At 43.6% G+C, this 27,674-nt stretch overlaps 2 protein-coding genes and 1 long non-coding RNA gene across 3 annotated transcripts; 2 read left to right on the top strand and 1 right to left on the bottom strand.

The window, feature by feature from the left end:
• The first annotated feature begins 3,392 nt into the window (after nt 1–3,392).
• CCDC174 (coiled-coil domain containing 174) lies at nt 3,393–16,130 on the top strand. Its single transcript, XM_053954063.1, has 11 exons — nt 3,393–3,477; nt 4,885–4,989; nt 5,857–5,957; nt 6,819–6,877; nt 7,806–7,986; nt 9,462–9,557; nt 10,419–10,555; nt 10,937–11,031; nt 11,286–11,433; nt 12,235–12,369; nt 13,381–16,130. The coding sequence occupies exons 1-11, from the start codon at nt 3,436–3,438 to the stop codon at nt 14,406–14,408; spliced, it is 2,127 nt and encodes a 708-aa protein (XP_053810038.1). The 5' UTR covers nt 3,393–3,435; the 3' UTR covers nt 14,409–16,130.
• A 2,721-nt stretch (nt 16,131–18,851) lies between these two features.
• Nucleotides 18,852–23,200, bottom strand: LOC128794090 (uncharacterized). The gene is made up of 4 exons (XR_008432983.1): nt 23,110–23,200; nt 22,978–23,033; nt 21,119–21,206; nt 18,852–19,026 (listed from the first exon to the last, which is right to left on the bottom strand). It is a non-coding gene; the product is annotated as an uncharacterized LOC128794090 (long non-coding RNA).
• Nucleotides 23,201–23,219: 19 nt separating this feature from the next.
• CCDC51 (coiled-coil domain containing 51) lies at nt 23,220–27,382 on the top strand. The gene is made up of 6 exons (XM_053953709.1): nt 23,220–23,538; nt 24,415–24,509; nt 24,601–24,830; nt 24,955–25,301; nt 25,612–25,776; nt 26,503–27,382. Exons 4-6 carry the CDS (start codon nt 24,984–24,986, stop codon nt 27,277–27,279), a joined length of 1,260 nt encoding a protein of 419 aa, XP_053809684.1. The 5' UTR covers nt 23,220–23,538; nt 24,415–24,509; nt 24,601–24,830; nt 24,955–24,983; the 3' UTR covers nt 27,280–27,382.
• The last annotated feature ends 292 nt before the right edge of the window (nt 27,383–27,674 follow it).

The following is a 27,674-nucleotide window of genomic DNA, read 5'->3' as shown; positions in this document are numbered from 1 at the left end:
CACACTGAGCCTCTACTGTACACTGAAACAGACTCCTCCCCTTCCCCACCTCATTTCTTTATGTTAAGCTGGTTTTACTTCACAATTGGAAGTGTTCTTATTCTCCCTCACTGGAATTTTATTAATTCCTGTGGGCTGGATCAAAAACATGCACAGAATAGCCCTTCACAGGTTAGAGTCGACATGGAGTCTTTCTGAGGAAAGAATATGTGTGAAAGCTTGTCAGTTCTTAGCCTGAAAATCCAAGACCGCTGCAGCGACACACGGTGCTCCCAAAGCCATCTGTCTGCGTGCGCTCGCAGTGCTCAATCCCCCAGCAGCAGAGCAACCCCACGGCTCCAGCAGGAGCAGGGCTCCCCTCTGTCCTGCTCCATTGTGAAAAACACCAATCACTTGGTTTTTAAAATCTTAAAAGTTTATTAGTAATAAAATAGATATTAAAAATTAGTAATAAAATTAGAGTAATAAAAAATTGGACAATTTTTTGGATTAGGATTAGGACAGTACAAGACAATAAAAAGCAAAGAATTACGGATGTCCGGATGTTTTTGGGCACTAAGCTGCCAAAAACATGCCTTGTGAACAAAGGAATAACCTTAAAAGCAATAGCCTGTTGCATATTCATACATCTCATACATGATGCATAAATTCCTTGCAAATTAAGAATTTTCTCTGGGTTTTGTCAACTTCTTCCCCTTAATCCTGGTGGTTCCATAAAGACGGAGAGAAGGTGGAAGAATGTTTGTCTTCTCCGATAAGGAGGCCGTAACTCTTCAGGTTTCATGTCGCTGTTATCTCTGTGCAAAGAGCTTCTTGTTTATCTTATTCCTTTTCTTGAGCTAGAAAAAAAGTATCTTACATTGCAGAGTTTCTGTTTTAGCATTATATTATAACCTAAAACTATATTTAACACACTACTTAAGAGAATTAATACAGCATAACTTTCTAACATTACACATATAATATCATTTTAATATTTGCAAAAAGGCAATCATAAAATATGCATTTTTCACATCCATGTTTTTCCCTGCCTGCTGCTGCTCCATGAGAGAGGACCTGAGCTGAAGGTTATCTCATCACACACATGCCTTGGTTCTGTACAGCATCAGTGACGCTGCCTCATTCCCAACCCAGGCATGCCTAGCCAGACCTCTGCTACCCACAGAAAAATCCACTGCTTCTTGCAAGAACACAAGTGCCAGCTCTGCAGTCCTCACAGCAGCACGAGCCACCTTGGAATTTCTAGGATTAATTCCTTTTTCCACATCCTGTCGTGCAACTCAGTAGCACAGATTTTCCTCACAGACTTGGTGATGAATCTCATCCTCGACCAGAAAGGAACATTTTAAGAACCAACCCTGGCCTGAGTTTGGGCTGGTTTTCCTTCTCAGTGTTGTCACTGTGAGGTTTGAACAGGCAACAATAAATTATTTGTTAAAGTGTGATTTAATTAGAACAGCACAGATGTTTTCATTCATTTGTCCTATTTTCCAGTAATGCGTGTTTCTCCTCTTCCATTGCAGATTAAAATACTTTATGGCTCTAATATGACTTGCACTTCTCTGTCCCTGATGTCTCTCACCAATTCCCCTTTTAAACAGCCAAAAGCAAGACAGCTTCACTATCAGAAATTGCTTCACAGGGCAGAAATTGTTCTTTCTCTATTGCACACTTCGCACTCCCTGGAATACAGGTGCAGCTTTCTTAGCAACTGATTACCTCCTTCAGCTTTGCAATTCTGTCTCCATAAACGATTAAAGATGGGCCTGACCCAGCTTGCCAAACACAAAAGCAATACATTTCCAAACTCAGAGAACTGTATCTGGTGCTTCTATCAGCTGTCACACTGCCAAGCAACAACATCAGAGCACCTTGTATTTTTCCAGTTTATTAAAGAAAGACAAGTGAGAGGCAGCCTCTTCTTGCAACCACAGATAACTATGAACTTCAGTATTTCAATTAAAACCTATCAGAGAGTTCTTTTTCTCCATGGGGATGAAAAATGGTACAAAGAGTTACCCAGTATAATTAAAACTCTGAACCTCACTCCCAAGAGCACCTGTGCTCCTCTCTGAGGTTACAGAGCTGGATCCATCCCATGGAGGTGGGTTTGTACTTGGCTGTTTCATTCAGGTCTCATCTCTGTGGCACTCACCAAAAAAGGCAGGAAGGAGAGTTTTAGTTTGGGTTGGTTGGTTTGGGTTGGTTTTTTTCCTAGTTGTGTTGGGTTTTTGGGTTTTTGGTGGTTGTTTGGGGTTTTGTTTGTTTGTTTTGGGGGGGGTTGTTGTTTTTTTGTTTGTTTGTTTGTTTGGTTTGGGTTTTTTGTATTTTTGTGTGTGTGTGTGTGTGGTTTGTTTTTTGGGTTTTTTTTCTCTTGATGATACCAAACCCCTCAACCTATGAGGCTCTCAAGGTTTTGATAGGGGGTTGAGTCAAACTTTGTTTTTTTTTTTTTTTTTTTTTAGGTATTAATCAGTAGCTATAGCTGGATGGTTATGATTAAGCAATTGCATTGTGAGCATCATGTGTTTGGCTAATCTGCTGTTTTAAGAAAAGAAGACAATCCCCAAATGAATAGGCTGTCTGGATGAGAGGCACCAGGAGTGAAGTCAGAATTGAGCAGTACCTGGGGAAAGGTGATTCTGGCAGCAGGAGATCGTGACAACTCATTGACCACCTACTGAAAACGGGCCCCAGACTCAAACGGAGGGAAGAATTGTGCCTGCAGACTAATTGGCAGGAGAAGCAAGAGACAGAACTAGCAAAGAGGGGAGTTGAGTAATCTGTAACCAAGGAATGTTGATGCCTTTGTTTATTAAGTTGTATAAAGAGTGTGAAGTTTGGATGATCAGTGAATTAACCTTCCATGGGTCACCACACAGCTCCCCACTCTGCACAGACAAGAATAAAAAAATATAAAAAATAGCTGGCCTCAGTGTGTGACTTGGCACTGGCACCAGGTAATGAACCCACGCTGATGCCAAGTTTGTACCATGTTTGAACCCTCACGTAGCCCCAGCCCAGCTCTGGGCCAGCCTGCAATCCTGCCAAGTTCTGGCCACAGCGGCCACCCCAGGCCAGGGCTCCCCCAGCTCCGTCACAACAGCAGCAGCTCCGGGCCCGCGGCCGCACAAGGACATTTCCAGTGGGACGCCTGAAGGATTGGTCCCGCACCCGCCAGAAACGCTCGTTTTCACGCTCAGTTTGAGCACAGGGATCGCCCAAAGGCAGGGGAGCCCCGGCCGGCAGCGCTCCGCCCCGGCCAGCCCACACGAGCTGCACAGAGCCCCCCGACCTGCCCTGCCCTCCCCAACATGGCGGCAGCGCCCGCCTGGCCGCCCTCAGCAGCACTGTCGCGATAGCGCCGCGCTTCCGCCGCGCTTTACGGCGAGGCCGCCCGGCGCGGGGGGAGGCGGTGGCGGCGCCGGTCCCGCCATGGACCGCAGGAAGAAGCCGCTGGACGTGGCCGCGTCCTCGGTGAGTGACTGAGCGGGGAGAGGCAAAATGAACCCCTCCGCCTGCCCAGGGGGCTTTGTAGGGCTGTGAGGTGTGCTCAGCCGCGGGGCTCCCGCGGGCGGGGTGGGCCTGGCCGGCGCAGGCCGCGAGGCTGGACGCGGGGACCCGCGGGTGCCGCCGCTTGCAGGGCGAGCAGCACGGCTGGGACGGGCTGGTGCTCTGTCTCCTCGCCTTAACCCCACTGCGATGTGCAGGCACGGCAGCAGATGCTGGACTAAAGGGCTGTGGAAGGGCCGGGTGCCGCATATCGGGTCTGTGACAGTGTCGGGGCTGGGGTTTTGTCCCCTCGCCTTCCTGACCAGGCACACGCCCTGCGCTCCTCACCCGAGTCTGCCGGGCCTGGGTTTGCTCGCAATGCAATTATTAAATCGGGCCATAACAGGGAAAAGAGCTTTTCCTAAGGAGCAGGAGGTCTGTGCTGTGGCAGATTAACTTCCCACCCTTAGGGATGGTGAGGTGCTGCCCCTCGCTGCTCTGCAGGACGCTCACGAGAACTGCCAAACACTTCAGATGAAGAGCTATGTAAATAATTAATGTATGCTAACAGTTAACTGTGAAATATTTTACACAGAATTTTTGAATGATTACCTCTAAGCAGAAGGGAGAACGAGAGATTTTTAAGACACTGCACTTCGTTGTCCAGGGACTTGAAAAGCAAATGCTTTTGGGAGAAATATTAATACCAAAGTTATCCACTTTCCTGGTTTAATGTGCAACTCTGAATTTTGTCATCTGTGGGACTTGCAGGAAAAGTAGCATAATATTGTCTTCCAAACTAGTTTTGTAATCCCAAGGTAACACCCCGCCAATGGTGTTTCTTAATAAAAGCTGAGATGGACCTTGGTCACAGATGGCAATGCTACTCATATATTTCTTTAAAAAGAAGGAGAAGGAAAATCCAAAACTATTAAACAGTACATAAAGCAGTGGGGAAAATATATATTTTGCTATAGCAAACTTTTGTGAATTATTTTCTGAGACAGGACTTTATTAATTATCTAATGGTTAAAAGTTCCTTCTTCATATTCAGTAGTGTTTTTCATTACTCCTCTATTTGTTTGCCATTAGGAGGCTGGTAAAATCTAAACAGAGCTATGCCTCTCTTATCCTCAAAGGATCATGGATATCTTTGGGGATTGTTTTAATCCCTAATCATAATTTGCATTCTGTATTTTTTTAATTTTGTTTGCTGTAAGAGGTGATCTTGATGATCAGATCAGTGCTTCAAAGTTCCATATAAAAATGCAACCAAGTGCTCCTATAACTGTAACTAACAGATTGTTTTCCTAGAGATAGAGTTATTTATTGCAGTAACTGATGCCTGTGCCTGTGATCTGTTATTTATGTGGTGTTTTGCTGCTGGTGTAGCTGGTAGATCTCAAAGCCGAGCTCTTCCGAAAGCAAGAGGAATTCAAGAAAGAAAAGCTATTGAAAGATGCTGGTGTCTTTGCAAAGCCCAGAACCTCTAATAAGGTAAAAATAATCTTCCACTGTTATTTTTGTCATTCTTTCTCCTGAAAGTAAGGAAGTCAATATTCAAATCTAAATAACAGCAAATACTCAGAGCTGTGTTTCTATTCAAATATAAAATGTACACAATGAGAACGTTCTTTAAAGTTCATTTCTGTGCACAGCAGAAAGCTTAATCTTGTGCTTCTGCCTATCTAAATCCCCACTTAATCTTCATTCCCCATGGATCCACACCCTTTAATTATAGGAAAAGATGTTTCTTTTTTTATTAGAGGATTTTATATGATGCTGCAGGATGGAGCATGAGAGATTCTTCTAGAGTCACTGAATTTCCTTGATAAATGCTCTGCTGTCTGTCTGTGGTGTACAATAATGAATACACAATTATCTCTCTTGTTTTGCTCTATACTGCACTTTGGGTTTTGTTCATTCTGTAGCTTTCTAGAAGCAGAATGTGCTGTTCCTGCCATATTTGAAGCACATGCAGCATTTACAGTGTTATGCTGCAAACAGGCCACCTGATTGTGTTTTTTATCTAAAATTGAGGCAATACAGAATAGAAACAGTTTTTAGCTTTGTTAGTATTTAATCAGCAAGATTGCATGATTGAGTTTTTTAACCTTAACATCTTTGCCAGAATAGATTTTGTCTGATTTCTGAGTGCCTTTCAGCCTGCCCTTAATATGATACCATCCTGCAGCCTGTACAGCACAGGAATAGTCTCAAGTCAAACATGTGTAAGATGTTATTTACAAAGTCGTCCATGATTCATGTGCATTGTTTGCATTATAGAGTTGAAATATCTTTTTAATTGTTACAATTTCAATATTTTCATCTATTTATTTGTTGTTACAAAATTGTTCTCTTCAGAAACCAAGTATCTGGACCAAACAGAACACGGGAGTTGTAAATCGAGCTGCGAAAGACGTTGAGCAGAAGGCAGAAGAGCAGGATATATTGGATAAATCAAGGTAACTCTTAGGCTCTGTAAGAAAGGAATGCTTTGCAGAATTTGTTCTTTGGCATTTAGAAAAGCACAGAAAGAGGTTTTTTGGACCAGCAGTTCTCATTAAACTAACCAGTAATTCCAGCATAATCCATACTTTTTACCAGTAGCGTACAAACTGCATCCCAGCAGTCTTATGCTCTCATGACCTCACATTATCACAGTTCTAAATGTGTCAGGTTTTTTTTAAAAGTCATCTTTAGAATTACCACACGGTGACATATTAGAATTCTATAGCAAAGTGTTTCTTGGGCTTAACAGAAAATGGGTCACATTTTCAATAATTACTTCATTTTCTAAATGGGTTGGTTGTACAAAAAGATATATGTGGAAAATGCCATTTATAAATCATTTGCTGTGCTTCTGTAAGCAGTTCCTTACTCTTTGAAATTCCAGAAATTAGCTAAGGTTTTCTGTTCAGTTTCTAAGATTAACTTTGTGTTATCACTTCTTTTTCTGTAAAACTCTTTCAGTATCTGCAAATAATGGTTTCGTTTCCAGTATTTATCTGATAGACCACAGTACTTAGATAAAGGTGGAATTCTTGTAACATCATGTTTATGCCTACTTGACAAATTACATTTAAGATTAAATTTGTAATTTCACTAAAATTATTTTCAGTATAAATTCTGGAACTGGAAAAGATTGTATCTTCAGAAATGCTAGTGAAGGTTCAAAACAGAACCCAGGCATAAGTCAGCCTCTCATAAACACCTCAAGCACTCCCAGGATTTTCCTATTCCATTTATCTAAGGCTAAATAGGTGACTTGAAAATGTGCTTGGAATTGGTGGGATTGCAAGGTTCATTTTTTTTTTCTTTTTCAGGAAAAAGCTTGAGGAGAAAGCAAAGCTGTATGAGAAAATGACAAAAGGAGACTTCCCAGGTGAACAATACTATTCCAAAATAAGCATTTATATATGTATAAATGCTTGGAATTATTATACAAACTGATTGACATGGTTTATTCCATTTTGAAAATGAAAAAAATATACATTTACTGGAGAAAATAAAATTACTTTTGAAGGGCAGCCTGACCAGGTAAAGCACTAGGGGTTTGTTTCACTCATTCATTAAGTGGGTGAATTATGTTCTGGTTTTTCAGTACAGTATCTTAGGAAAACAAAAAAAAAAAGCTCTCTGTTGTGAGCTCTTTGGATTGCATTGCTGATCCTCTGTCCTGCATTCTATTTGTTGGGCCTTTATGAGGAGAAGAGGATCAGGAGAGGAGTCTGGCTGGTCCGTATGTGAATGCCAGTCATGCAGCTAATAGGGATAGAGAATGCTAATCTGTTCCTTTCTTCTCTCACACATTCAGTCCCTTTCAAAAAGTAATTATTAAAATAGAATACAAATCTCCTTGTAGTTAATCTGTTTTCTTTGCCAGTGTCCATCTTCATCCACATGACCCCCACCACTTTCCTCTACTTTTCTAAGAAGTACCCTCATGAATGCTTGGCTCCTGCCAACATACCAAATGTTAAGCATCGAAAAAGTATTTGAGCCATTACATGACAAATCCATTGCTTATGAAGTAGTTAACGACCAGAGAGTGTTTTGCTGCAGAGAATGCAGCCTTTTCTGTACTGCACACAATGCCCTGAAAGTTCGATTCAGAAATAGACGTTATCACTGTGGAGCCACTTGATAGCTCTGGATTTGTTTGGCATTGAATGAGATTTAAGTACTCCCCAATAGTGTGGTCAAGGGCATAGCTGGCAGCTGAAAAGCTGATTGTAGCTATTTGGTATTGATTTTGTGCTCAGTTCTGTTCTTTTCATGGCTGTTCACTAAGAATCGATTTTCTACCTTAGATGAAGAAACTGAGGATCTGTACCTGGTGGATTTCACTCAGAAGATCATAGACAAACAGCACGAAGTACAGGAGCTGCAGCAGAGCGAAACTGCTGGGAAGACTTCAGAAAGAGACACAGATGAGGAGGAGAGTCAGCCTGAAGTAGACATTCCACCACCAGAGGACCCGGATGAGGAATGGTTGGTGCTACTGATTGGGCTCATCTGTCCTGGCCACTCTTATTCTTGAGAATTTAATGAGAAAATACTTTTCCAAAATGTGTGGAAGTGACACCTTTGTTTTTCTTTTTTGTTTAATACTGCACATTGACAAGGAAGTGTTAACAGTCTTTCATTTCTCCTATAAAGACAGTCCTCCATGTCACTGTCATTTCCACCCACACAGGAAACGCTGCAATAGAATCTGCACGTAGGATCTTGAGAAATTGCAATGTACTACAGGGGGGACAACATCATCTCCTCTTACTTTCTTGCATAGTTTATGCAAGTAGTCATCACAGTATTTGGTACCATTTTATGCTTTGATGTGCTGAATTGAAATGTATTTTAGCAAAACTTGAGGATTTTATATTATTCGTCTTCCTTTAATTGTGACTTAAGCATGAGCAGTCATTTAAGAGTACAGCCTTCTCTTAAAGGAGAGAAACTCTGGTTGGAATAAGAACACGATTTTCAGCATTTCTTCCACTTTGCTGCAGCACAGCAAATAGTCTCTGACAGTTTCCTGTGTCATTCCAAGTAACCACTAGTTTTTCATCTGAGACATTAGGAATAATTATGAAACCAGGCCTCACTAAACATTTTCGTTGCCCATTTGTTTAAAATGCTTGTGGAACAAGAGATTTTACTTCTGGTAGTCACTTTAAACCAGCAGTAACCAATACAAAACAGCATCCCCATTCTTCAAATACTAAACTGTAGATATCCTTAGAAACTCTGTAAAGGACTTACTGAAAGCACAGATCTTTAAGAGTTTGGGGGTTGGGAGCTAGATTGCCAGTCATACTTTTTCAGATGTAATATTCTTTAGAATGGGATAATTGAGGCAGCTTGATGCTAAAGAGCTTTCCACATTACAGGACAGTAAGTGTAGCACTTAATAGCTTTTTCAACAACTGTAAATCAGGTGTTCAGTACTATAAAGAGTTGAATAAGAAGCACAATAGCTTCAGAGGAACATTTTGCTTGTGTTTTAGTCAGCCTTTGTTATGCCAGTTGAATGCACACTATCAGTTTGTTCTGAATGGCCTTTAGACCAATAATTGAAATGTATTGTAGCAATTTCGTATCCACAAGAAGTCAATGCTGCATCATTATCTGCACCATGGGAAGTAAACAGTAGGCTGAGTTCTATTTTGTTGTGGAAACTACTTGGCATAGTTACTTTATAACATCTTGTACACCATTTTATTGCCCAGTCAAACAGGGGTCTCAAAGGGACATTGAATAAATGTATGGTAGAACTGTCATATGCCCCATTCAAACTGTCCTCTTAATCTGGGAGCGTGTTAAGTGAAAAGCAGGAGCAACTGTCATACACAGACTGAGAGGTGACAAGTACTCTTTGGAAAGGGTTACTGCTTCTGTCTTCTGGGTAAGACTTCTGTCAATGCAAATAGAAGTTTTGCATCGCTTTTCTTTTTCTTTCATTACAGGGTTGATTATGTTGATTTCTTGGGCCGATCTAGACGCTGTATGAAGAAGGATTTACCAAGTCTACTTAAAATGGATCAGGAACTTCAAGGGAAAAGGTGTGGTTTCTCTAATGGAGCTGCATGTTCCTCTCAGTATTTAACATATGTTTTTTTAATGAGAGGGAAGAGAGGCTGTACTTTGTCACCCCATTCTCAATCCAGAATTGATGTTACTGCTTTCTCTAGATTTACATAATTTCCAGAGAAAGGTTTTAAGCAATCTCAGATATTTGTTGCATCTTTTAAAAACTGGGCTGTGTGTATTTCATTATACCTTTCCATAAAATGCCAGGAAGGTGATTCTGGTTCTGTTTAACATGGAAATTGATGTTAATTGATTGTCTTTTAGCAATTCCAAATTCTTCATGATGTTCAAAGTGAATTTATTAGACCTCCATTTGTTTGGTTTTATTCTTCTATTAAACAGCTGTTTAACATATCTTTTGTTAAAATTACTCCCTTATTAATATTTGGGTATTAATATTTGAATATTAATATTTTGAGTAGATCTCTTGGGTAAATGCTTAACTTTTTGTTACTTCAAATACCTTTCATTTTCTTACATTAAATATTAAATGTTCCTATATGTGATTGCTAGAATCCCTACAGATGCCAATAACTGATTATTTCGTCTCCCATTATATGATTTGATCATTATTTCATAAGGCTTCTGAGAAAGGATATTATTTTATTTGTCTTTTAATAAGATGTTCTACCAGTACCTTGTTTTAGAGGCAGCTTTGTATTTCTATCTTGACCATGTACCATAGTCATCAACATCGTATCACTAAGTAGTGTCCACAGTGATCTGCGTTTTGTGGAAACTGCAATAGTGGATCAGACCAAATCATACTTGCACTGTTTGGCACTGGCAAACTGGTAAATTCTGCTCTGTAATCCTTAATTTTTTTTAATTAGACAAGAACCTGATGGGAATACTCTGTTATCTGAAGACATGAGAAGAGAACTTCAGAGGCAGCAGTGGGAAAAGGAAGAAGAAGAAGCCCTCAGAAAACCCATGGGACCCATACATTACGAGGACATTCGAGAAAATGGTACACTGTCATTCTTTATATCACTTACCTTTGTATCACCAAAGAAATCTGTTGTAGAGGGAGCAAGGGAAAGTTACTTCCTGTGCCTGTGTGGCAAAGTGTAGGTGTGTGTTCAGCCATATGTGTAATAACTGTTGAAAGTTACCAGTACATAAGTCTAGATTTATTTGTTCTTCAAATTGTATGCTTCTCTGCCTCCTCCTGTGTTCTCCTTCAAGAAGCTTCACTTTTTGTATTATCTAAAGCAAGCCTTTTTTAGCCATCTAAAACCAATCCAGTTTTGGGAATAAGTCTATGCCTGAAAGCAGGGTGCCTGGAGGCTGTAGTTATTGTCAACTATAAACTGAATTTAACTTAAACCTATTGTTTTCTCCTTTTCAGAGGCCAGGCAGCTTGGTGTTGGTTACTTTGCCTTTTCTCGGGACCAAGAACTCAGGCATAAACAACGGGCAACCCTGGATATGCTGAGGGAGCAGGTATGAGAGTGAAGAGCAGACTGGGCTGCGAGGGCAGAGTGGTTTCAGTGGTTACTGTCTTTGATTTGTTGTGTAAGTGCTACATTAGGTGCTGCCTGCAACTGACTTTGAAGAAGCCAAAGAAATTTGGCTTCTTTTTTCCAGTTGAAACTCGGTACTTGGTTAGGATTGCTTTTAGTTGTTTTGTGAAGGAAGATATATACTTGTTTATAATAATGAAGGAAGATTAATTCATGTTTTCCTTTGCTGTTAAGACACTTGATCAGAGAAATAAACGTGAACAGCTGAAGGAGAAGAGGAAGGCAGCTCTAGATGCAAGGCTGTCCAAACTTCGAGCACGGAAGATTAAAAAGTTAAGGGAAGCTGGATTAGAGGAAGAGGCAGAAAAACTGGAGAATGGAGGTATGATCTGTTGCCTTTTTGAGTTAAATACTTGGTATTTCACCTTGTTCTTGATCTGTGGACAGACAGATTCCAATTTATATTCATTTAGACATTCAATATATTGATATTGTGTATTCTATATATACAAGTAACATAACTATTAGGATAATGAGAGCTGATGTAATTGTTTGTAGATATAAAATCATGCCAGAAATACCTTAATAATGCAGGTAGAACTACGGTATGTAGATTGTAGCCTTTTTTTGATTCACGCCTGACAGCAGGAATTACATTAGTTAATTATGCAGGTTGAGGTTAGAGCTGCTGACATTGTACTGGCTTTTTCTTTTATGAAGATGAGGTAGAATAAGTAGTAACAAGTCAATTTTGATATCCTACAATATACACTGTGACAGTTTCAGTGCAGTGTGTGAATTGGAGATACAGCTGACTCCAGGATTTAGGATAGTGAATTTGAATTCTAATCCTGTCTCTGTGCTGTCTCCCTTACGACACTGATAGTCAACCTTTACTGTCTGTCTCCCACTGGAAAATGTATCTAATATTTTAATGTATCAGAATTCCATGCAAGTGGTTAACTGTGAAGTGTTCTGGAAATGAAGAACAGCATCATGCCACTGCTCACTGTTTTGGTTGTTCGGAAGAATAAGAATGCAAATTGTTTTCTCCAGTAAATGAAATAGAGATACCGTTCTTATTGGAGATACATGGAAATAAATTATCTTATTTTTACCTGTGAGAGTCATACAGATTTTATTTTGTAACTGACAATCTCTGCTATCTCTTCCTGTAACACAGAGGTGAAAGGTGCTGCTGAGGAACCAGAACCTCCAAGAGTTACTGCAGCAAGTAGGAAGGTAGAGGTCATCATCCAGGAGAGGAGAGATACAAAGCCGGGAGTGCCTTATGTCCGAGAGTGGGATAAAGGCAAAGGTAAGGAATGCAGATTCAGGAACATTGTTGGGAAAGAGCATGTACACTGCCACTTTCATTTCTATTTTGTGACCAAAATATGATAAGACTGAGAAGTACTGAGATCCTTTCTGCCTTGGTACCGATGATTTTCCAGTGTCCAGGGCAGTGACTGACAAGGATGCCTTAGTGCCAGTAGCTGCTATAATGTCCCCAAAAGTTTTCTTCTATATGAGTTACTGCATTTCTGGATGATCTTGACAGGTTGACAGAATGACAAATTCTGTAGTTCATAAGATACACAGTGTGATCTTTTCTTGATACATTCCTGTGTTTTCTCCTACCTGATAGGATGTATCACAAAAATATCACACAGCACAAGACTAAAACATGATGCAAGCAGAGACCACTTCAGTGCCTGTGTCCCATTTTGAAGCATCTTCCTTGCTTCAGTGGCTGTCTTGTAGGTCCTTCCCAAACCTATTAACTAATTTTGCACTATTAATCTAAGCTCATGCACATTCTTCTAATCTGATGCCTGACTTCTAAATAAAAGCAAACAAGGAATAGACAAAGCACATAAATGCTCACCTTCTTTAGTACTATAATAGCACTATTCCTCTTCCATGCAATACTGGTATTTCCAGATTCTTCTTTTCAATCCTTATGCTCCATTAATGAACATCACTGTGAGGGGAATTTCAGATCCTATCTCATAAATCTTTGTCCTCTCTGACATTATTTTTTTCCTTCCTCTGAGGAAGTCTGGTATCTCACCAACACCCAGGCAGCACTGCACTCAGAAAGTAGAGGACAGCTTACTCTAAAATGCTAAGTGAATTAACTGTGGTTCACTGAAGGAATCTGCACTAGATTCTTGTATTTCCAGGTAGTATGAGATGGAAAAGGAACTTCAGGTGGCTTTACACAGATGCATCTTCTTTGTTTGCCAGTTTGTTTTCCCTCCCTTGTCTGACTGACCTTCAGACCTTGAAATCTTTGCTAAATCTACCATTTTCTTGTTTCTAACAGAACTAATGTTTGGACAATGGGAAAAGAAACAGGAAGAACTTAGAGATGAGCGAGACCCAGAATTTGCACCACCTTCTGATTACTTTTTGGGACAAAAGAAAGACGATTATCACCGAAGTCGGAATTTGAACAGTTCTGAAATCTCCTCTGAAAAACTGGAAGCTGAGAGAGCACAAAACCAACAGAGGCCATCGGTGCCAGGGGGCAGTGGAGATGTGCCACCATCACCACAGCCTTCCAACAGCAACGTTCCAGTTCAGCCAGGGTCAGCAGAGCCCAGTGGCCATGACACTCAGGGTGTGTCATCAGGAGAGGATGACAGCAGCGATGACGAGGACGTGCTACCACCAGCACAGGCTTACGGCTTCGGTGCCCGAGGTGTGCCACCCCCGCTGCGGGGTTACGGCTACGGCGCCCGGGGCGTGCCACCGCCCATGCCAGCCTATGGCTACGGCACTCCCGAGGTGCCCTTCCCAGTGCAGGCTTACGGCTACGGAGCACCAGCAATGGGGCCACCAATGCACGGGTATGGCTACGGCACTCCTGAGATGCCCTTCGCAATGCAGGCGTATGGCTACGGCACCCAGGGTGTGCCACCAGGAATGCAGACCTGTGGATGCAGCGCCCAGGATGTGCCACCAGGAATGCAGACCTGTGGATGCAGCGCCCAGGATGTGCCACCAGGAATGCAGACCTGTGGATGCAGCGCCCAGGATGTGCCACCAGGAATGCAGACCTGTGACCTCAGCAGCCAAGAGGTGCCACCAGGAATACACACTTGTGGATGCAGCAGCCAAGATGTGCCACCAGGAACACACACCTGTGGCTGTAGCACCCAAGAGATGCCACCAGGAACAGACACCTGTGGCAGCAGCACCCAGGATGTGCCGCCAGGAACGCCGGCCAGTGGCTGCAGCACTCAGGATATGGCACCTCCAGTGCAGACTGACAGCAGTGACACTCCAAATCAGGAACCACTTTACCAAAGTTTAGATGATATGCTCTCTTATTATAGACAAGTGACTTGAGCTGAGCAAAAAGATAAGCAAGAACCATGATTTAAAGAACTGAAATATAATTAATGTGCTCGGCAGAATATTATTTTCCCACATATGGGAAAGATAAGTTTCTGTAAGTACATCAGAATAAATCTCCTGGACACCTAAGCTGTTTTACATCACAGCTATATTTTGCCCTGTTGGTTTTTTTTTTATTCTTACCTCTTTACTAAAATTTAACTCTTGGACTCTTACACCTGAACTTAAGGGTATATTAATTACTTGCTTTCAAGAGATCAACTCCTTTAGTTGGTTGCTCCCAGCTGACTTCTGGTTTGGAGGTACTACAAGTTCAGTGACATCCATAGAAACAGTATGGAAATGGTAGGTCCTCTGCTGCCAAACACAGAATGATTTTGTTCCTCACATAATCTCCTGTCTTTTGGAAGTGCAGAATATTATCTAGTGAACAGTGATGGTTCACATGGCCTCTGCATTCCTGAAGTCCATATATAACTCATAATTCTGTGCAGCATTTTAGTCTGGAGCCATTGCAGAAATCAATAAATAATGATGGGTAGGCTGAAAATAAACACTGAAGCAGAAGCCTTGACACCTGAAATTACTGTCTTACTGGTTTAGAAGATCCTCTCATAATTCTCCAAGTGTGTCTTTCTTGCATAACGAGTTACATATATGGCTTTATTTAATACCTTTTTTTCCAAAAACTGTGATATTGGAGTCATTAAATATAAATCTCTACCAAACTAACTTTTATTTCAGAATCTTAGTAAATTACAATACTTACTTTGCCATGTAGAAGATTTTTATTTCTGAAGGTAATTTAGAAAGCCTCATACAAGGATAAGACCTAGAAAAGCAGGTTAGAAGGGGCAATTGCATAGATTGTTAAATGGCAGAGATAAAGTCAAAATAATGAACATTTAAATGCAACAGTGAACTGGCCAAAGAGACAAAACTGATGTGCTCCTCTTGTGTGCTTCAGTCAGATCTCAGGCTGCTCTGCAAGCCTGGTGAGCAGCAAATTGTTCAGTGTGACTGGACGACGTGCAGAACATATTCTGTCTTCAAATTCTAATTTAGCCTCAGCTCCTACATCACTGGCTTTTGCACTGGCATTTGCGGAGCAGGAACAAGTATATTACAATTATATATTAATTTAACCTCAGAATACTATTCTGAAGTAATATAATACCACTATACCAATTTTGAAGAAAATGAGAATGGAAAATGTCTTAGAGAAGGTCACACCCAGTTTTCCAGGCTGGCTGATTTCCACTGAAGAAGTTTCCTCTTCTAAGACCTCACAGAATCAGCACCTGGAAGCCATTCAGAGCAGGGTATAATTTCCTTGGAGCTGCACTAACTCTAAAGAGTAGGCAAAGTCTTTTCAAACAGTAGAGCTTGAATTGATTATGACAATCGTATCCTTCAGTACTTCAGGATTTCTCTACAAAGAATATTTGTGTTTATTTTGCTGCTATTTTAATTGATGTCCATTTCCAACTGCCTTTTGGACTTTATTTTCTCTCTGCCCTTCAGACTGTGATAATTTTATGTATATCTATGATGTAGGAGTTATATTGTCTTTGAATTAGTTTAACATTGAGCTGGAGCTGCAGTAAGGAATGAAATGCCATTTATTACATAGCGTTATGTAAATGATACAATCAATGTGTTCCTTTGTTTAGCTTCATTTCCACAGCCTAATATTAAACAGGAGGGCTCTTGGCCAGGAGGGTGGTTCAATGCCTACATTAAAGTTAAGCCTGTTGAGAACAGCTCTCCCACTGCAGTGATCTGTCACTTTGCCATTTGGTCTCCTTCCCTCTTGTCTTGCTTTTTTGCTGAAATGCTTTTTGCATATTGTCTCATGCTGTGGAGCACATATTTCTGTTCACTGTCCTCCCTTCAGACCACCTCAAGTTAGCTTGGCTGGGATCAGCAGCCTCATTCATTTCATTCAGTAATTCCTGGGGCAAACAATTCCATATTGATACACTTGCCAAAGTTTTATTTCTGTCATATTTTGGAGCATGTTGTGTCCCTGACCTTCTTCCTCCTCATTTAAACCACCCCCCAGGTTCCACACCAGTGGAAATGGGGGTGCAGGTGGGCAGGGATCTGCCACCATCGGCGTGTGACTGATGAAAGTGAAGTAAATCCAGCTTGTGCTCTCACTGACCATGCACAGCTGTGAGCACACTCTGTCTCTGGTAGTGTTTTATGGGTTGGAGCTCTGTCCCAAGAGGGACCAGTGGTGGCTTGTGTTGCCTTCAGTGTCTGCACTGATGCAGGAGCAATCTCTGCTCTATATCTAAGGCAGCTTTGTCCTACATTTTTGTGTGAATAGTTTTCTGTTACCAAAGGTACCCTTATCCAAAATGCAAGAATGATGTAATCTTGAATTTCAGCCTTCACGCACTCTGGCTGGCTGGCAGGACTCAATCTGACGTCTAGAAAAGTACTTTTAGAGAAGACAATTTTCTCAGTATCACCAAGGGCTGATTTATCCCCTTTTTGAGGGCAGCAGGGATCTGATCTTCCTATGAACCACCGGCACGTGAGCTGAGGCTGATACACGGGGTAGAAACAAGGTGGCCGCAGCTGTGTGAGCTCAGGGGCCGACGCCGCATCGCTCGCTGGCTCCTCGGGGCCCGGGCCCGGGCAGCCGGGGACCCAAGCCGGGGCCCTACGGCGAGAGCCTCCCGTGCCGGCGGGAGCTCGGCGGCGGGCAGCGCTGCGCATGCGCACAGCGGCGGGCACGGGTCCGCGCCCCGCCATTCCCGCGGCCGCCGCGCGGGGGAGGCAGAGCGCAAGGAAGGGCGGGACCCTCGCGCGCGGCCGCGCCCGGCCCCGGCCCCAGCCCCGGTCCCGATCCCAGTCCTGGTCCCGATCCCAGTCCCAGCCCCGGTCCCGATCCCAGTCCTGGTCCCGATCCCAGTCCCAGCCCCGGTCCCGATCCCAGTCCTGGTCCCGATCCCAGTCCCAGCCCCGGTCCCGATCCCAGTCCTGGTCCCGATCCCAGTCCCAGCCCCGGTCCCGATCCCAGTCCTGGTCCCGATCCCAGTCCCAGCCCCGGTCCCGATCCCAGTCCTGGTCCCGATCCCAGTCCCAGCCCCGGTCCCGATCCCAGTCCTGGTCCCGATCCCAGCCCCGGTCCCGATCCCAGTCCCAGCCCCGGTCCCGATCCCAGTCCTGGTCCCGATCCCAGTCCCAGCCCCAGTCCCGGTCCCGATCCCAGTCCCAGCCCCGGCCCCAGCCCCGGTCCCGATCCCAATCCTGGTCCCGATCCCAGTCCCAGCCCCGGTCCCGGTCCCAGTCCCAGCCCCGGCCCCAGCCCCGGTCCGGATCCCAGTCCTGGTCCCGGTCCCGATCCCAGTCCCGGCCCCGGTCCCAGTCCCAGCCCCGGCCCCAGCCCCGGTCCCGTGGCAGAGGCGCTGCCGGCTGCCCTCAGCACGGGCTGATGGCAGGGTAAGGCCTGCGCCTCCCGCTCCCAGGCGTCCAGGGCACCCGCCCTTCCCGCCCTGCTGAAACGGAGCCTCGCGTTTTAGAGGGAAGGAAGTAACGCCTCTAGCCCTCTAAAAATGTCTTTTTAACAAGGAAACCCTCTTAGTAGCGCGCTGTGCACTGAACAACCAACACCTGCGGTCTCTTCCTTAGGAGCCCAGACTGTGCAAGCCCAGATTTCCCATGTAACGCCCCAGCGCCACTGCAGCCCAAGTCTCGCTGTTCTCAGAAGCCATCAGCTGCCTTGCCTGAGAGCAGGAAGTCTCTGTATCACCATTTCTCTTCAGTAATAAGGCCTTTGAATTGATTCTCTCCCGTGTAACTCCCACCTTGGGAACAGCATATTCCTTCCATCAAGTCTCCATAACCAGTGTACAGTCAGTGCCATTCATTTCAAGAATTCAGCTACTGCTCCTCTCCCAAAAGCACTGCTCCCCTCACCTCTCTGCCCCAAAGGCATTCCATGAGTGTGATGGAGCTGTGATGTCAGTATGTAGCTCAGGAAAACGGTGTAGTGACAATTTGTAGGACAAAGGCGAGTGTATGCTCAGCAGGCAGTGGGACCACAGGGCACAGCAGTGCTCTTAAGGAACGTGGAAAGGAGCATTGCTTTGGAGAGGCTGAGCCCAAGGTGCTGGTGATGGAAGTATAATATAACCCAGCTTAGAGCTCTTAGGAGAGCACACACTGCTCTAGCCGTATCTCGGACAACTGCAGCAAAGCCTAAGCCTCCAGAATAAAACTCTGCGGATTTTAACACTCAGGCCCTGACTCCACTGTTAAAAGAGAGGAGAAGTTGAAATTTATTCTCACAAATGACTAGCAAATGACCGGATGCACTCAGGCTGCACAAGGGCACACATGATCTTCAGTAAAGGTTTCATTTCCGGTGTAAAACAGTAAAGCCATTTTTAAACAAAACCTACAGGTAAAGAGAAAAGATCACATCTTAACAAAAAGGATTTATTGTGACTAAACAAAATGTACAATGTTTCCCAAATGACAGAGTGTTTTCAAGACTCTCTGAAGTCTGCAGGTCCATTGAGTAACTTGATCACTTCTTACCCTGCAGTTTGATCAAGCTACTTTTTGCCAGACTTCTTTATTCCACCACTGGCTGCCAAAAGAAACAACACAGCTGGTTAGGTGACTGTGACAGAGCTTAGCTACAAATGCAGCTCCTCATAAAGCTTTAGACAGCCTGCACAGCCCTGGTCCCCACTGGTGAATTGTTTCTGTATGTGTGACTACTCCTGTGTGGTTTTGATCTCACACACCTTACTGTGAACAGTGATTTATTTAACAGTGAGTCTACAATGGAACCAAATATTCCAACAGTTACTTTGTTTCCCCATTTATTATTTCTTATACAGCATGAGCAGCCTGGTCAAATCAAAATCAAGGCTAAGGGAATAAATGCATTGGTATCCCTACACCAAAGCCCCCACCTGGGATCAAAGCTCTACAGTAGCAGGTACTGGGATTCCCTGCAGATTACTGAAGACACTAAAGAACACCAGGTATTGGCACAGCAACAAGTGTGGCATTTGTTGTAAATGCTGTTTTTCTCCAGTTGTGTCAGGTATGACCAGTGGGAAGGAAAGAGAACAGCAAGGCTGCACCAAGACAGATTGCAAGGGCTGAGGGTCAGCAACAGACTCTGCATTGCAACTTGATTCCAACAGCATTGCCCTGCTAAGGCTCTTGGAAATAGGCTGACCCTGCCACAGCAACACAACAATCGTTACCTGCTTTGGTAAGCATCAGACAAGGGCCAGATGACTGACACCAAGTCTAGAAAAGGGCAGAGAAAGAACTCTGAAGAGATCTGTGAGCTCAAGCACCCTACACAGAATGAATTTAGGATGGAAAGGACAGAACAGAAGCACAATGAATTCTTTTGCATCTGTCTGAAACACCAAAGACATTCCAAGTCTCACGCCCAGCACACGTTTTGTACACGGATAAAAGAGAGGAGTTAGATGAGTCTGAAATAAATAAACAATATTCCAAGCCAGTGGAACTGGATGGCACTTCCTTCAAGAGCACCCAACAAGCTGTAATGCAAAAATGCAGATCTGCTGGCTAAGATTTAAAACATCAATGCAGACACTATGTCAGAGGACTCACGGACTGCCAGCAAAGCTCCTAGATACAGAATGGGTTCTGTGAAGAACTGGGCAACTACAGAGCAGTGAGTCTGAGCTCAGTCTCTGAGAAGATAACAGAGTCTGGAACAGAGCAAATGAATGAATGGTCTTGTGAAAGCTAAGAGGATTCCCATCAAGAGTAAATCCTCCCTCACTGACCTGCTGGGACCCTGAGATTATCAGTAAGTGTCTGAATAATGTGAACTCAGGGGACTTCCTATTTTCACACAGTACCTGACAGGATTCCATAGCAAAGGCTGTTAGTGGAACTATTTTGTTATGGGACTGTTGGAAAGGTCTTTCAAGACTGAAACTTTGCTGAAAAACAGGAAATAAAGTGTGAAGTTAATGATCTTCTCAGAATGGAAAAGTGGTTAGTAACATTAATGGGCCACAGGTCAGGAGCAGGCAGGGTGCACCCCTGAACACCTCTGATGGGACCATGGCAAAGGCTGGAAGAGCAAAAGGCAAGTGCAGACCCATGTGAACACTCTGTCACTGAGACAGCTTGGCCTCTGTGGACCACCAGGACACACCCTGTGAACTCACTTCATGTCTCACATGTTTTACAGTCACTCAGGTAGAGGGATTGGAGCCAGACTGGTTTCCAGTCCCTTTTTTTTCTTCCCTACCAAGAATCTCCTGCTCTTGAAGAAATTCATCCTCTCAGAGGACAAGCACTGGATTTTTTTAAACTTGGAGGACTGTGGCAAAACCTACATGTAATACAACTGAAAAGACTGGTGTGCTAAAAAAAGAGCAGAAATGTCCCTGCACATACCAGTGGACTAAGTCAGTGTGCCAGACACAGTGATTTGCCTGCTGAATGAGAACCTGCATCATTTCGGGATGGAAATGCATAGAAAAGGAAAAAAAAAAAAAAGAAAAAAAGAAAAAAATAGCCTCTCTTTGTTTCATATCATCTGTACCTGCCATCAACTTACTTATCTATGTCAAATAACCCAGAGGCACCTGCCTTTTTATATTTGTCAAGCAAAAACAAAATTTTTGAAGCCAGCGAGACCCCCATTCCTCCTGCCAGGATGGCACCTCACTTACCCAGGGGCCCTTTTCCAGCAGCTTTTGCTTTCATCTCTTCAAGTTTCTTTTGTTCCTCCTTCTGTTTTTGTTTGAATGCCAGATCAGTCTAAAGGAAAGAACAGCAGCATCTTTTAACATCTCTTCCACAGAAAAATTCAAAAACAACTAAGAAGCAATGAAAAACAAATGTAATATTCCATCAGCAACAAACACCTGACTGGACCAAGGCAGGAGGGCTGAATAATGCTAAATATGCAAAATATTGCAGAACTCTCACCAAGGTTTTGCTGTACCACAAACTAAACTTTAACCCTGTATGTTTGGTGTTTTTCATGGAATTATTTCCCATGGCATAATCTCATTCTGAAATTATGATTCCTATGACTGACACATGTTTGCACTAACACCATTCATTAACATGCCCTAAGTGACACATGAAGCCCAGCAAACAGGCACTAACAAAAACATTTAGGCTATAAAGAATTTAAATAAAGTAAGGCTGCTTTCAACTGTAAAAAAGCATTTTTAAAAAAAAATCCTCGCACACATATGTAATTTTTGCTGTGTTTAATTAATTTGTATTAATTCCAAGAAATCTAATGAGACTGCTGGCAAATTGTACAGGCAATGCAGCTATTGAGCCTCCTTGCTGGATGAGCCTCCAAATCCAGGAGAAGTCAGACATATTCTGTCCCTTAGATACACATTCTTCACAGACACCAAGACTGAAAAGGACCCAGATTTTCAATTTGGCACTCAGGGCTTTGGGGAAACTGAATTGAGGACCTTGACAACTGAGATTCCACAGATTCTTCACCAATCCAGTCTATGGCTCATCTTGACAGCTGCAAAGCTCTCCTCTCCTTTCAGTTAAAGCCTCCCTTGCTGCAATGTAGCCGTATTACTTCCCCTACTTGCCCCTTACAGAACAGAATATTCTGTTTCTCTCTCCAGGTTTTCCTATCTCCTTTTGCCTAATGTGTCTTTCCTTGTAAATCAATCCCTCACATTTATCCACTTCTGTGTGTTTTTTTCTTGCAATGTGTTTCTCCCAAGTGCTCACAGGAGACATAGCTGAGACAAAAATAAATATTACATCATTTGACACACAAATGTTTATAACTTAGATCCTTATAAGCACTTTATTAGTTCTACCATTTCTTTAACAATAAAGCGTATTTAGAAAGCTATGATTTTTTTTCCTTTTTCAAAGAGGTATTGTATTTGCCTTTTTCCAAAGAGTGGCACCTCATCCAGAATGCACCAAACATACATTCTCAGAAATAGCAGCTGACATCCACACTTAAATGTAAGGGTTCAGAGTGTCTCTAGGACGCAATTCACTAGTACTTAACTTATCCAAGCTACACAATAATCCCAGGTTCCTGGGTCCGCAGTGATTGCCAACTTAGATCGCAGTCTGATGCTTTGGCAAGGGCATCCCAAGCTCCTCCGGTAGCCAGCAGTGCTGCATCCATGGCGGGATCTCGTCATGGCACCCGAGAAACACTCGATGGGTTGGGTTGGAAGGGACCTTAAAGATCACCTCGTTCCAAAGCCCTGCCATGGCAGAGACACCTTCCACAAGCCCCGGTTACTCCAAGTTTCATCCAGCCTGGCGTTGAACACTTCCAGGCATGGGGCAGCCACAGCTTCTCTGGGCAGCCTGTGCCAGGGTCTCACCATCCTCACAGGCAAGAATATCTTCCTAATATCACATCTAAATGCCTCTCTTTCACTTTGAGCCCGCTCCCCCTCGTCCTGTCACTACCTGCTCCTGTAAATATCAGCAGGAACCCGCCGGGCAGCCAGGCCCACCGGCTCCTTCACGGCCGGGGCTGAGCCCCGCCGCCGCCGGGGCTCTCCCGCCGCCCTACCTCATCCAGGTCCTTGGTCTGCTTCTTCGGCTGCTTCAGCGGCTTCTTCTTGCCGCCTGCAAAGACAGAGGAGACAGTGAGGGCCGGGCGGGGCCGGGCGGGCGGCACCGGCGGCCCCGGGCCCGGCCTTACCCTCCCGGCCCGACATGGCTCCGCTCGCTCCGCCCGCTCCCGCCGCTCCCGCCGCTTCCGCCGCCGCTTCCGCCGCCGCCGCTTCCGCCGCCGGGCCGGGGCAGGTACGGGGCGCGGCGGGGCCGGGCCTGGGCCGGGGCCGGCCGGGAGGGGAGCGGCGGCTCGGCCGGGTCGGCGGAAGGGCCCCCGGGCAGGGACGGGGTCGGTTGGTGCGGAAGAAGCCGGCTGCGGATGCGGGATGCGGGTGCGCGGTGGGAGTGCCGGGCTGCGCTTGGCCGCGGCGCGGGACGGCTGCGGAAGGCGGCACCGCTGGAGTCGGGTCCCGCTCGCCACCGGCTCTGTGCGTGCGGCAGCTTTGGAGAGAGTGTTTGTCAGTGACTGCAGGCAGAGGAAATGCTTCTTGCAAGGGAAGCGAGAGGAACCAGGCACGTAATCTCAGATTACGCTTTCACAACTTTCTTGTGTCCTCTGAGCTCAGGCTGAGATCACGTTCATCACAGTCTGACTGTCTGCATAGAAATTCTTCAAATCTCAACTTTCTCACTCATTTTTTTTCCTATTCTCCAGTAGCCTGAATATTAGGTTAAACTCTTCAGATAGTAATGCAGTTAGAGAGGGGAGTTTTGCGGTCTGGAACAGACAAAATTGAGCTGATGTTTATTGTGGCCTGCAATGCAGAGTAGGTGTTCAGCACTGCTGTTGACAGTAGATGTGTGAGTGATGCTGGCAAGAGAGAGAACTTCTTTCATTTCCATGTTCTTGTGGGTTTGATCTTCCATGTTGTTATGCATGTGAAACAACTGGTAAGATTTTCATAATGCCACTTGGTGTTATTATTAGTTGTTAGAACTAGTCAGCAGGGGAATGAACCTGTGGTGGTCAAAATTCTTCCAGCTGTTTCAGTATGTTTTTGTGGAGATGCCTGTATTAACCACCTAAAATTAACAAGGAAAACTGTTTTAAATAATTTTTAAAACTATGCAGTAGCTATCAAGTGTTCTCAGTAATTCATGTTTTCATATTATATTAGTCAAAACCTAATACAGTCATACTCAAATTTCATATAAAACCCGACTGAAAAGTTCTCCAGTTTCTCATATTTAGAGTAATGTGCCTCAGTAGAACTCTAAGATCATATTTAAAATCAGTAGACAATAAACCATAACTAGCAGCCTGCTTTTGCAGGGTAAACAAGAATTTTAAGCTCATTTTAAAATGCAGCTCTGTGTGTGAGAATGCTATGCGTTCACTGCCTGAGATGTTTCTATTCTTGTGGCTCATCCTGGTTTATTATTTTGTAGGCAGTCTCATGGGAATACTTGTATTCGGTTCAGCACTTCTGGGTTTTCCCTCTGTGTTTTTGTCTTTGCATCCTTCAACACTTCCTGTATCTGTGCAATGTAAGATAAAGAGAATGATCGAGCCACACTTCTTTTTTTTATCAAGATTTTGTGCCCTCTCTGCCTTTTTTCCTTTTCTGTTCTTTTGCAGAATTGTGAGTACCTGAGGCACAAACCACGTCGTGCAATCGCTGCTCTGCTGAAGCACTAAATTTCTCTGAAGTTACTCCTGCTGTTACTGGATCTGCACATGATCGCTGTTCACGCCGTGGGTGAATTAGTAATCAAGAAGCATGAAGCATGGTGGCAGTACTTCCTAACAGAAAATCAGGAATCTGTGGCACAATTAAACTTTGCTGAAAATTGTGGAAAATTCTTTAGGTAAGCAGTGGTGTAAAAGTAGCAATGGTTTAGCCATTCTTGAATTGATACGTTTTGGTACATGTGTAGCTGAAGAGCTATGAATCAGCCATACTTCAATAACTTCTCTTCTTCTTCCTTGTAGCACTTTTATTTAGTAATTAAATCCAAGACATGGGGCCTATGAAATACAAATCAAGTGTGTCCTCAGTGTCCTGTGGTCTGCAGTATCACCATTCATTGATGAAGTGGAGTCCAAAAGTGAATTTACACATGGTGAGGACTTACTGCCCATCGGCGCCCAAGAGGCCCGAAGCCAAGTCTGCAGTGGAAATGGCCATGGGTCTCCTTCATCGGATCACAGAATCAGGGACTGTTATGGGAAAAAACTCCCTCCAAAAAGTGTCTGCAACATGCAGGAATTGGTGGGACAGATACGAAGAATTTGTTGGAATCAATGAAGTTCGAGAGGCTCAGGGAAAAGTGACAGAGGTAAACATGGAGATAATGTGGAATTTTTAAAATGATGAATAGAGGTATATGAAGCATAAATGCTTTTTGAGGCAGAAAAGGTTATCCAAGGAGAAATTATGTCTTTTTCTGCTTTGGCTGTCTGTGCAAGTACTGTGAATGTGTTCTAGGCTATGCGTGTAGTCAATAGAGCTTATCCTCTGAATTGAAATGGAGTGTGGTTTATTTTGTTGGTGGGTTTTTTCCTCCCCCCTTAAAAAAAATTATATATAATTAGCAATTTAGGTCTGTATGGTAGTAAGTCTCTAAAATAAATGCTCTTTCTTCTCAGGCAGAAAATGTCTTTATGATAGCTCGAGGGATAGTACGAGAGGCTCGTGAAAATGTAGAAGCCCAACAGATTAAACTGAAGGAAATTCGGGATCGCTTAGACAGGGTCTCTCGGGATGACACCCAGTATTTAGAACTGGCTACTCTGGAACACAGGTTGCTGCAGGTAATTTGTTGGTACTTAAGCATTGGTGAACATGTTGAAAATTTGTGTGCTTTGTTTCCTTCACGAGTGATTGATTGTCTTTGTAGATGCAGTTCAGTTTAGAGTTAATTTCTTAGGGTACTTGTTTTACTTAGTTGTTCTCAATGGTTTGATCCCCTGTGCAAATTTTATATGTTAATGCTAAACTAGAGTAGTAAATTTGGAGAATCAAACTGAAGATAATGAGCCTAGATAACTAATTGTTGTAGTGGTGACCTGTACATGAGTAGTTAAGAAAAAGCTGCCATTCAATGAATTAACTCTCCATGGGATGAGAGAAACTCTTTTCTGGCTAATCCATGGAAGTTCTCTCAGCTGCTTTCTGCTGGTGTCTGGAGAAGTTAGCAGGGCTGAAACAGTGAACATCACAGGGAGTGAAAGACCTTGCTCACTCATACCCTTTTTCTATCACCATGTGGCAGATTCTCGTGTACAGGATCTTCAGCTGTGATTCCTGATAACCTTTTCCATTTCTCAGACTTAAAATGATGTCTCATTGACTCGAGTAGGATTAATAAAGAAAATTCCACAGTAAAAGGAAAATTTCTGAAACTACTAATAGATGTTCCCAATTTCCATTCCTTCACCTGCACTGGGGTTTAGGGGTTGGTTTGGGGTTTTTTCCTTTAGTATAGACTTTATAGCTTCATATTATACCTTCTCTTTTCATCACTGTATTTCTTGCAGGAAGAGAAGAGGTACCGAGCTGCATATTTAAATGCAGAAGAATCTGAGAGAGAAAAATTCTCTCTCTTCTCTGCAGCTGTCAGGGAAAGCCATGAGAAAGAACGCACACGAGCTGAAAAAACGAAGAACTGGTCTATTATTGGCTCTGTGCTGGGAGCCATTATAGGTGTTCTTGGTTCCACCTATGTCAATCGAGTAAGGCTGCAAGAATTGAAAGTCTTGGTGCTTGAAGCACAGAAGGGCCCAGTAAATTTACAAGAAGCCATCAAAGAACAGGCTTCCAGCCATTACTTGCAGCAGAAAGATCTCAATGATGTCATAGAAGACCTAAAAAATGTGCTGCAAACAACAGCATCGCAGGGAGTGAAAGAAGGGGCTTTGTTAACTAGAGAAACCAGGAATGACTCCATAAAAATAGATTCTCTTTTAATGCCTTTAAATGAGCAGCTAAACTACATTAAACAAGTCAGTTCATGTCTAGGGAGTTTACAACAGCAGTTTAACAGTCTGCAGGAAAGTATCACACAGGTGCTGTCTGAGCTGCAGAGTGTCAAACTCGCCATCCACTCCCGACCTACAGAAAGAGTGATGCCAAGGCCTTCAGGGGAGGGCAAGGGCCAGGCTGCTGCTGTGAGAGATGTGATTTTGGAATTGTGTGATACTGAGAGGAGACTGGAAACGCAGATCAAGAGAAGTTCTATTTACAGCACTGCACTGACCTGTGCTATGTTTGCCATTACTCTGCCTGTGCTCTATATCATACTAAAAGGGAACTGATCCCTAATTAATTGCCACAACTTATTAGATTAATAAAGGTAAACTTGCACTCTAAGTACCTGGAGTACAATTCCAAATAAAGCTGCTGTAGTGTTTGTCATTATGCCTTCTCCTGTATATTTGAAAAACTTGAAAAGCCGTAGTCCATTACTGCTGCAGGCTCCATGACAAGTCTCTGTCACACTGAGTTTTTTTACAAGCAAAGGAAATGCCACAGCTTGATCTGTTCATTTCATTCACTGTTTCACTCTTAATGTCCAGTCTTGTGTATCAAAACAGCACCCAAAATGCCTCTCTCAGCCCCAGATTGTATCTGCAAGACCCAAAATGGCCCCTTCAGACCCTGAGTTGTACCCCTGCTTGCTCCCAGTGCCCCACATCACCCCGCAGTGGTC

Source organism: Vidua chalybeata, chromosome 12, assembly GCF_026979565.1.
Source record: "Vidua chalybeata isolate OUT-0048 chromosome 12, bVidCha1 merged haplotype, whole genome shotgun sequence".
NCBI classification, from domain to species: domain Eukaryota; kingdom Metazoa; phylum Chordata; class Aves; order Passeriformes; family Viduidae; genus Vidua; species Vidua chalybeata.
The sequence above is the reverse complement of the archived record's forward strand: the minus strand, read 5'-3'. Positions and strand labels throughout refer to the sequence as shown.